Source organism: Haliotis rufescens, unplaced genomic scaffold, assembly GCF_023055435.1.
Source record: "Haliotis rufescens isolate VD_foot unplaced genomic scaffold, xgHalRufe1.0.p SCAF_2, whole genome shotgun sequence".
Lineage (NCBI taxonomy): Eukaryota > Metazoa > Mollusca > Gastropoda > Lepetellida > Haliotidae > Haliotis > Haliotis rufescens.
Window position 1 is genome coordinate 49983808 of NW_025963890.1, and position 10482 is coordinate 49994289.

Below are 10482 nucleotides of genomic sequence, written 5' to 3' on the forward strand. Positions count from 1 at the left end.
GCAACCACAAGGCAGTGATACACTCGTATATACCTGAGAGGTAACATAAAATGCTTAATATTTATCATCAATAATGCATTCATTTACGATTCGTATTTGTAGTTGGGAGAACCTTGACTGTATAATTTATCTTTGCACGTTCCCCATTCACTGCAGCTGTCAAGTGTAATGCTGATCCAATATTTCTACGAGTTCTGTCCCAGCTTGGAGCGGGGTTCGACTGTGCAAGCAAGGTACTATCTTGTACTAATTATTAACTGATCGGTTTTGCCACCCGGCGCTCTTTAAACACTATTTATCATGGCAGAAATCACAAACCTGCAAGAGGAAAAATGACTATTTTTAGAAATGTTGAAAATGTTTCAAATTTTCATAATATCTCTAAGCCTTAATATTTTACCATTTCACGTTTCGAGTGATCCAAACTGATTTTCCCGGCTCGTTCTTACCAGGATATATTAATACAATTGTTAAATTACTTGGTTGTCGTCGCTGGAGTGTGTAAATACATTATGACGTCACAGTTGTAACTTATGACGTCATCATAAGTATGTCATTGTCAGTTACACTGAAGAACTGTCATGGGACACTGACAGGACTATGTCTGAAACTGATATAAAGAAGATATTGGTCTAACGTGGACTTTATTATTTTATATCCGTTCCTTACAATGGTCTAATCTCTATATTTGCAGTGCGAGATAGAGACTGTGTTACAGATGGGCGTGGCCCCGGGCCGAGTTGTGTATGCCAACCCATGCAAGCAGACTTCCCATCTTGAGTATGCGGCAAGGAATAACATAGATCTTATGACCTTTGACAACGAGGCTGAACTCTATAAGGTCAAGTCAACGTATCCACATGCACGGTAACCATATATACATCTGAATCAGTAGTCAAAAGCAGGAAACTGCTTCCAGATCTATTTGGACACAAGCAACAGCAGCAAGATGTACTCCCATACACTCCCATACATTGCATGTGTTAGTTGATAAATATGAGGTGAAATGGGGTTTAACGTCGCGTCCAAGATTATTACACTTATATAGCGATGGCATGCACGTGTATGTGTGTGTGTGGCTGCTTGTACTAGTCCGGACTGATGCCGATTTATAGTGCTAGCACACTGAGATACCATGCCACAGTTTAACATGAATACCCCACTCAGACACAGTATACTGACTCCGAGCCGACCAATCCTTGTTTTAGCCCCTTTATGCCGAGCGCCAGACAGGGTAACAACAAGTACCATATTTGGTATGACGCGGCTGGGGATCGAACCCCGGACCTTCCGCTCTCCGGGCGGACGCTCTACCATTAGACCACGGAGGCGGTCCGGATAAATATGAAAGAGTGAAAGTGAACTACGTTATAACCAGTGACAGGGTATAAAGTGGTGATTCGTCATAGTAATTTTAAATTCTATATGATTTTTTATGGTTTAAGGGTTTAAAGTAAATCTCGGATACGTACGTCTGAGACTAATGGCGTAAGTTGATGATTACATTATTTAAATTTCCCGAAAGGGGAGGCATGTGATTTTGTGCTATACCATAAGCTATTTTTGACCGTGCTGAATAACAAATCACAATTACTGTGACAATAAAACAAACGCTTAGCCATTGTGCTACCCGGTCTTTTATCACAGATGTCAATCTCATTAAAACAGATCTTACATTTCGCTACCGCTAAACAAAGATCTGAGGACATCCCATTACGGGTAACGTCAGAACGACCTTTCGCGAACTTTGACCGGCCAATGAAATCGACATTAGCCAATCAGAAGGCAGTTTTCTCGAGCCTTACGACACTAGTTTCAAACTGGCGACCACGCTTCGAAACATATTTTGACGTATTCTCGATTATAATTTTTTAAACTAATAAAAAGAACATCCTGGAATGGCTCATAGATGGTCTATATTGTATGAATACAGACATAAAGCCCATAACTGTCGTTCGGAATACTCTCTGTCAAATATTTCGAGGATGCATGATTAGAAAACACATTCCGACTGTCACTTTCATGATCTGGTAAACGACGCTCTGATTGGTTGGATGAAAGGTCGTTCTGACGTGACCCGTAATGGTATGTCTTCAGATCTTTGTTTAGGGATAGCGAGAAATAAGATCTGATCTTAATGAGATTATAACAGATGTATACTATTGAAAGCTCACAGCCACCGGGTATACCTGATATTGGTACTGAAGAGTACTATTTGTGTCTCCTGTAGTGAACACATGTTTGGTTCGGATTCTCGGAGTTGATTAGTTTTAAGTTGACAAGACATGACATGCTGATCTCTTAGGTTTGGAGTCAAAATAGTGTTGAAAGTAGTTCTTGGCAATTTTCTAAACATAAAAAATACTTTGCTATGACTGCTCCTTAAAATGTCTGATTCATGTGCTCAGACATCAGTCGCAGAACTGTCACATCACGATGATGTCGTGCTTATGCCATGAGGTCCTCTCTCCTCGGTCCATTCATATAATTTCCACAGCTATTCGCCCTTTACGCCAAGTGGAGGGGCGGTGGTTAGCCTAGTGGTTAAAGCATTCGCTCGTCACGCTCAAGACCCGGGTTCGATTCCCGACATGGGTACAATGTGTGAACTCATTCTGGTGTCCCCCGTCGTGATATTGCTGGAATATTGCTAAAAGTGGCGTAAAGCTCACGCCAAGTGGAATCTGTTTCGGTAGATTATCTGGGCTGGTTATTCTCTTGCATTGACCATTTATATTTACTCCATATAAGCATTGGTATATATATACTGCCTGCTGACGATCACTGCCTGCAATTCAAGGATATACGTACATGTATACATCAGCTTTAGTGCAATGTCACAACGTCTCTTACATCGGCAAGAATGTCATCCCTTTTCATGTTTATTCTACTTTGGATACAGGACAGAAAAATTACAAACCCCTGTGATCTAAATATTATATGTCTCCATATGTTTCCAGACTCCTAATTCGGATTGTCCCCCCAGCTGGCAATAAAGTTATGTACGACCTCTCAGCCAAGTTTGGCTGCCACCCTGGTGACGTCAGCGACCTACTGCGGACAGCTAAAAACCTTGATCTTGACGTTGTAGGAGTAAGGTCAGTCGCTTGATTCCTTCCTGTCCACTTTCATTAAACACATATCTTTATCTCATCATTGTGTGAAGATAGGACAACCCCTCCATAAAAGATGAGGTGAAATGGGGTTTAACGTCGCGTCCAAGATTATTGCACTTATATAGCGGCGCGTGTGTGTGTGCGTGCGTGCGTGCGCGCGCTCGCTCTTGTTCTAGTCCGGACTGATGCCGATTTATAGTGCTAGCTCACTGACCACTCCTTGTTTCAGCCCTTTATTGCCGAGCGCCAGACAGGGTTACAACAAGTACCATCTTTTAACGTCTTTTGGTATCCATCCATAGAAGGTCGCGTCAGGCGTATCTTAAGCGATCTTGGACCACTCAAACTAAGCATGTGTCTGTTATTGAGTTAATTATTTGCCACCTTTCTATACCAATTCGGTTTCGTTTTATTACCACTTCGATTCGGAAATTTCAATTTTAACAAAAGAAAACATACACATAACGTCAATATGCCTCCGATGGTACTCTGTGTGTACATGCCATGACGCTTTAGCAACGACAGGGTGTATAAAGTCTCATGAACATGATGGAGCGGCCTGTATTATTTACATTCGGAACTGGCCGCTTAACTTCGTTTATGCTGGTCTGATTTTGACACTCATTCGTACAGAGAATTTCGAAGCCTAAGCGCTGATTGGCGAGGCTAAAACTTTTTTGCATGGTGAGGTGTCATATCGGAGAAAAAGATAAACATCATGAGAAGTGAGCATTTTCTAATAAACGAATATTGTTTTTTCTGGGCTATGATTTGAAACTTACTTTTCCGACCAAATCACTCCACCACTACTTTCTTCTGATGGGCTCTCGTGTGAAAAACGAGTCATTAACCTCCTTAAGCGTACAATTTGAGAGTTGTATCAAACATTCCTGAGATCAATTTCCAGATTTTAGTTTGCGTATATCACCAAGATTACTACACTCGTGCCTGACATACACCAATTATCTTACAACTCGTTTTAAAACGATTTCTCTCGCGTTGTAAAATAGTATATGACAGCAACTCGTGTTGTCATCTATGTCCTTTATGAAGAGGTGAGGTGAAATTGGGTTTAACGTCGCGTCCAAGATTATTGCACTTATATAGCGACGTGCATGCACGTGTATGTGTGTGTGTGGCTGCTTGTACCAGTCCGGACTGATGCCGATTTATAGTGCTAGCTCACTGAGATACCATGCCTCAGTTTAACATGAATACCCCACTCAGACACAGTATACTGACTCCGAGCCGACCAGTCCTTGTTTTAGCCCCTTTATGCCGAGCGCCAGACAGGGTAACAACAAGTACCATCTTTTAACGTCTTTTGGTATGACGCGGCCGGGGATCGAACCCCGAAGCTGCCGCTCTCCGGGCGGACGCTCTAATACTAGACCAGGGAGGCGGTCTCCTTTATGAAGAACCTGGTTCGATGTTTCTGCTCCAAACGTTACATCATGATTAAACTGATCCCCATCTTGCTAAACATCGTTGCCATTATTCGGTATCCGCGCTGGTTAATACATGACATTGTCTCTGCTTTCCTATGTGTCACCCTCACCACCAGTTTCCACGTGGGCAGCGGAGTAAAGGACCCGGAAGTGTTCGCCACGTCACTACAGAGAGCCAGCAGTGTGTTTGGGATTGCAGCGAAGATGGGATTCACTCTTCATACTCTTGACGTTGGCGGAGGTATCTACGGACACAGAGGAGCACCAGTATCTTTTGAAAAGGTACAACATCTTGTCTGTCCTGGTCCAGATGGCGTAATAAATTAGGTGGATTCAGGAGTTTGGGAAAGGAGGGGCGCATCCTACCCAAGTAGGAAATGGAACTTGGGTGGACATGTGATAGGGGGCTGACACAGTTGCCACGTCCCAATCACAAAAAAATAACTGGTATGCATGCACGCACGCACGCACGCACGCACGCACGCGCGAAAGAATGAGTTCACTGATAGCTATTTTATTTCCAGGTTGCCACCGCCTTGAATAGATCTCTAGACGAGTTCTTTCCCGTGAGCTCCAATGTCAAGGTCATGGCAGAACCGGGGCGGTTCTTTGCAGCATCGCCTTTCACCTTAGTGACAAGTGTGATTGCAAAGAGAAAGTGCACGGCCGTCGTTGGGGAAAGAGATCTAAATGAGCGTGAGTGACTGTTAAAATTATACCACAGTGGCCTGTAAAACATCGATTCTTACAAGCAAATCGGAGGCTCACATGAACATGACTCCTTGAAATAAGGTTCCACATTGTTATGACCCGAACCTCAGCTCTTATGACAAGCAGGTGTTTTGGGGCCTTGCTGGCCCAGACTTCCCTCGAGTGAGATCTGCAGCACAACGCATGCACAAATACGCTTTCTCGTTGTTGTGAGGTAACGTGGTGAACGAGTGATAGAGTGTGGTTTTACGCCGCTTTTAGGAATATTCCAGCAATATCACGGCGGGGGGCATAAGAAATAGGCTTCACACATTGTACTTTTGCCGAGAATCGAACCCGGGTCTTCGGCGTGACGAGCGAAAACGTTAACCGGCTACCCAACCGCCCCCGTGGTGAACGAAGCCAGCATAGATCAGTGCAATCATTTATAGTACATATTGTGACAATCATAAGAAAGTATGCCGATACTATTTTCAAACTGATAAATAAGTTACAAACCACATGTTGATGCAAATGTATTACAAAAGCTTAGGAACACAATATTGATCATCAGCTGACAACATCAGATCCCACACGGCACTAGGGTAAAATGGGCGATTTCGCAGATAACACTCAGGATGACATGTGAGTGAACATGATCATTACTGTAGCAAAATGAATGGCAATGAGTCAACAATGTGTTTGGCTTCCACGTGTAAATAAACAGCTGTGAGAACGACGTTGGACAGAGTTCGTTTGCCGGTATGGTTGATGAAATGGTCAGCCATGGCGAGGATTGACGTTGTTCGTGTCCAGAAACTGTACAACACGAGCTGTTTGAGATCGTGTATTATGCTGTTGGAACAAAATCCTGGGGTTGAGCTGCAAGAACGGTAATATGACGAGGCTAACACGAGGTCACGTTGGGCATTAAGACTTCCATCAATGACGACCAGTCCGCCAGTCCGTCGGCCACATATCCTTCTCCAAGTCATCACACTGCTACCGCCATACGGCACAGTTTCAAGAATATAAACCATTCTTTCCCCGCCATTTCAGTAAGAATGTGTTCTCCCGTCGGCTCTGAACAGCTGGAACCTTCTGTCATCAGAAACTAACACACGTTGCCACTTACGACATTGCCAACATTGAACTTGGCGTGCCCAAAGTAAGCGCCGAAGTCGATGTTGCTTCGCCAGCTACATTTCTCTGAATGGTCGATAGGTCTTGATACCAGACTCTCGAAGTTGGCGACGTATGGTGTGATGACTGATGAAACGTTCAATGCAGATGACGTCACAGTGAGGAATCTGTGACATAGGTGCAAGGTGCGGGGATAGCGGTCCTCCATGGTTGTGAGACGGGGTCTTCCACTTCGTGTCCTGTCTGCAGTTCTGCCAGTCACCCTGTAATGCTACATCAACTTGGGGATCTTCGTTTGCATGATTCTTGCGACGTGAAAGGCGGTCGGGTAGCCTAGTGGTTAAAGTGTTAGCTCGTCACGCCGAAGACCCGGGTTCGATCCCGACATGGGTACAATGTGTGAAGCCCATTTCTGGTGTCCCCTGCCGTGATAGTGCTGGAATATTGCTAAAAGCGGCGTAAAACCAAACTCCCTCACTTTTGCGACGTGCGCGTAACTTGCCTCAGACGACACCATACCACTTGCTTTCTCTCGTTGTTCAGCAGTTAGCCTTGCTATGTTCTCGGGTATTTTACTGTTGACTAACAACGTTCGGTTGCCATGCCACCGTTTTTATACCCTTATGTACACGAATATCATGCTTCACGTGCATTGGGAGCAGAAATGGCACGGTCGTCTAAGGCGCCTCAATTCGCTGTGCAGAGTTGCGTGCCTCCGATTTCGAATCCCGGTTTGCAGAGGTTATGTTTTAGGTTTGTCAGCACCATACGCGTGCTCATGGGTTTCACCAAAGTGGTAAACGTCTGAAGCCTGCATCACTTTGGGCTTTACTCTCACATAAAGCTGACACGCAATGATATAACTGGAATTATGTTAAAATCAGCGTTAAACCCAACTCACTCACTGACTTCACGTGCATTGCAAGTTGTCTTCTCAACGTCATTTTACTCGTGCTGCATCCCCCAAATACAGCAACTTGTGATGATTTTCTATTTGTTACGTTCTGTTGAACAACACAATCACCTTTCTCACCTTCATTGAACGTAAACTATTGATCTCTCAAAAACAAATTCTCGGCGTACTTTCTTTTGATCATCAGTATATTTCAATTTGATGAATTTAATAATTTGTTCGGTGATTATTCAAAAATATCCCTTAATTGATGCCAAAGAGTAATTGCAAAAACACAGCAATTGAATTGACATGTTTACACGACTGGTATATATTTATTGTATTCTCAGTGAAGACTTTGGACCCGGAGAAGCCCCGTGACGTCACCCCAACATATATGTATTATATAAATGACGGTGTCTATGGATCGTTAAGCTTCGTTCTCTCAGAAGACACTTGCATGATACCTACATTAGTCAAGGTGAACACTTTATGTACAAAACCAATAAAACCAGATTAATAATAATTCCCATTGCATAACTATAAATTATAAAGTAATACCAAAATATGTCATTTGGATAAATGTAAACGATAAGAAAGTTTTATCTAAGATAAATATATTCAATTGTATTTTCTAAGGAATTTCATTCTGCGACTATGCCCGAGATCGCACGTTTTGTCTGTTTAAATAATTTCACAATTAATGGGAGGCAGTGTACCCAAATATTACATGCACCTAACGATTATTGCGATTATTCAGAAGCGTTCTATTTTATAATGACTTTTACAAATATCTGCTCAGAAAATAATTTGATCATTGGTATAACCATTTTGGCCTCAGAGAAAAATGAATCTATTTCGACACTAACTGACCTGTGCAATGTGAAGGGGTTATTACCGTGGAAGCGAATTTTCTTTTCCGCCATTTTTGTAAAATGCTTTTCTAATTTGAGGATGACCATAGTTTCAATTGGCAGAATTAAATGCCATAGGACCTTTTGTGACAGAAACCCGTAACCAGTGAATCCGGTGATTGTGGGTTTGAATCCCAGATGTACCTGTGATCATGGCTTTCTCCAAACTGATAAACCTCCAAAAAACGGTCAATTCGAGCTGTCCATTCCGACACGCTATGCAATAACTTAAATCCTGTTTAAAGTTCTCAAAACTGCGTTAAAACCAATCACTCGCTCAGTGTGAATTTGACTCTAATATGTATATGGTTATGTCAGGTACCCGCTAGTGACGTGACCTTCACCTCCAGCCTGTGGGGTCCGACATGTGACGGCAGTGACTGTGTCCTGAAGGAAGGGCCTCTCCCCGAGCTCCAGATCGGGGACTGGTTCTACTTTGAGAACATGGGCGCCTACTCTCTCAGTCTCCACTCACGATTCAATGGAATGGCTGTACCTGAGGGTCATTATATGTGCGAGGAAGAGATCTGGTAAGCTGAATGGTACCAACTTATACCCCATGAGAACCCTGTTCAGAATAGGTCCACACAACTGTTTGTCTTCAGATGCTGCTAGATCAGGGCCCACTTGCACAAAGCGATCTTAGCGCTAAGATGATCGTAACTCCCATGCTTTAACATGGGCTTACAATAGTTGTAGCGCTAAGGTCGCTTTGTGCAAGTGGGCCCAGGAGTCAGGCTTTATGACAGGTTGTTGTGATGCCGCTGGAAACGTGCTGCACAGCGAGATGGGAGATGAGCCCCGATGCCTGATACTGGGTTTCAGTTGGTAGACATTAAGATATTAGTAGCGGGCCTTCCACCGATTCTCGCTAAACGCGGTTACAAGATATCTGTGGATGGTTTAACCTTTAGCCGTACTGACGCTTAAATATTTGTTCGAAGAATTTCTTCTCGGTTGTAACTTATCTGTACGTGGTTGAACAGTATTCGTCATTGGAGAGATCCGGTGGACTGTCATGTGTTCAGCATTAGAACATCAACTTCTCATCAGTTTTGTCAGTGTTACTGCAGAAACAGATCTGGGTATACACGTGCTACCAACTAGGTATTTGCTGTGTCTACAAGATTCAGTCGTCTTCATCCAAATTGTGCGGATAAGGCTGACCTTAAGTTACTAAGGAGAGGATGGTTGGACCCTTTACAGGACAAATAACACTTCAGTTTAACTTTGCAGTTAAACTCACATCAACTTGCTTATGCTCCTATGATGTCTTGCACTATGTATTGGTTAAAGCACGAGGACCTGGGCCCACTTGCACAAAGCGATCTTAGCGCTAAGACTATTGTAAGCCTATGCTAAAGTATGGGAGTTACGATCATCTTAGCGCTAAGATCGCTTTGTGCAAGTGGGCCCTGGTGTCTAATCCTTAAAAGGGTTAGTTAGAGTCAGATTTGTCATTATGGTCCATGGTCCAAGTGCTCTAACCTATTAAAACCATGTGCGCAAATTCAGCACCTAAAACGCTTAAAAAACATTTTCTTGTTAAAGTTATTTTGAATGATATTCAGGAACCCTTTCGCACGTGCACCCCTCTTTGCCGACTCGGGGTCTGAAATGCATGACCCAGGAACTTATACTATTCATTTTGTACCTACTCGAGCACATTTATCAATCACCGAAACATTACTTACCCATGTTGCTGGGTCTATTATGATCAAGCATAGCCGTCATCAAGATAATAGTAATTTCGTTTCCATCTGTTCTTTTCGTTGAACGAAAAGCTACCAAATCATAAATGCATGCATAGAGTAATGATAGGAAAGAAAAGAAGTTCCGTCATTGCCAAGTGGTGTTTAACTAACATTTCAGTTAGTTGGAGCATCCTGAAAGACAAAGGAGCCATGTTATAAATGTATGTTATTTCTTTTCAGGGAAACGGTTTTGAAGGGAGCAAGACAGATTGATGGATATAAATAAGATCATCTAGTTTCTCCTGATTTCCAGTTGACCAAGCATGGTGTTTGTATCGGTTTGTCCTATTTAGAGAAACACATGTCACGTAGAGATATAAATCAGTGTCCATCTACCGCTCAACCATACTTGAGGTTCAACACAATATACTTTATATATGTCTCAGATACATGACCAATTCATTTTTATGCAGCCCTATCAGACAGTTTATAAACTGGAAAGTAGAAATTGGATAACTATCACGACAAGTGGATGGCTTTGGATGAATGATACCATTAATGTATTTTATCACGTGGAAGCTCATA

General features: G+C 42.9%; 1 protein-coding gene across 1 annotated transcript in view; it reads left to right on the top strand.

Moving 5' to 3' along the window:
- The window catches only part of LOC124146218 (ornithine decarboxylase-like), a 28985-nt gene extending 18503 nt beyond the window's left edge, over positions 1 to 10482 (top strand). Inside the window, exons 4-11 of the mRNA XM_048399249.1 lie at positions 157 to 233; positions 695 to 867; positions 2961 to 3098; positions 4681 to 4846; positions 5089 to 5260; positions 7640 to 7770; positions 8522 to 8733; positions 10138 to 10482. Coding sequence (XP_048255206.1) covers positions 157 to 233; positions 695 to 867; positions 2961 to 3098; positions 4681 to 4846; positions 5089 to 5260; positions 7640 to 7770; positions 8522 to 8733; positions 10138 to 10183 — 1115 coding nt within the window. The 3' untranslated portion in view covers positions 10184 to 10482. The remainder of the gene's footprint in view (positions 1 to 156; positions 234 to 694; positions 868 to 2960; positions 3099 to 4680; positions 4847 to 5088; positions 5261 to 7639; positions 7771 to 8521; positions 8734 to 10137) is intronic.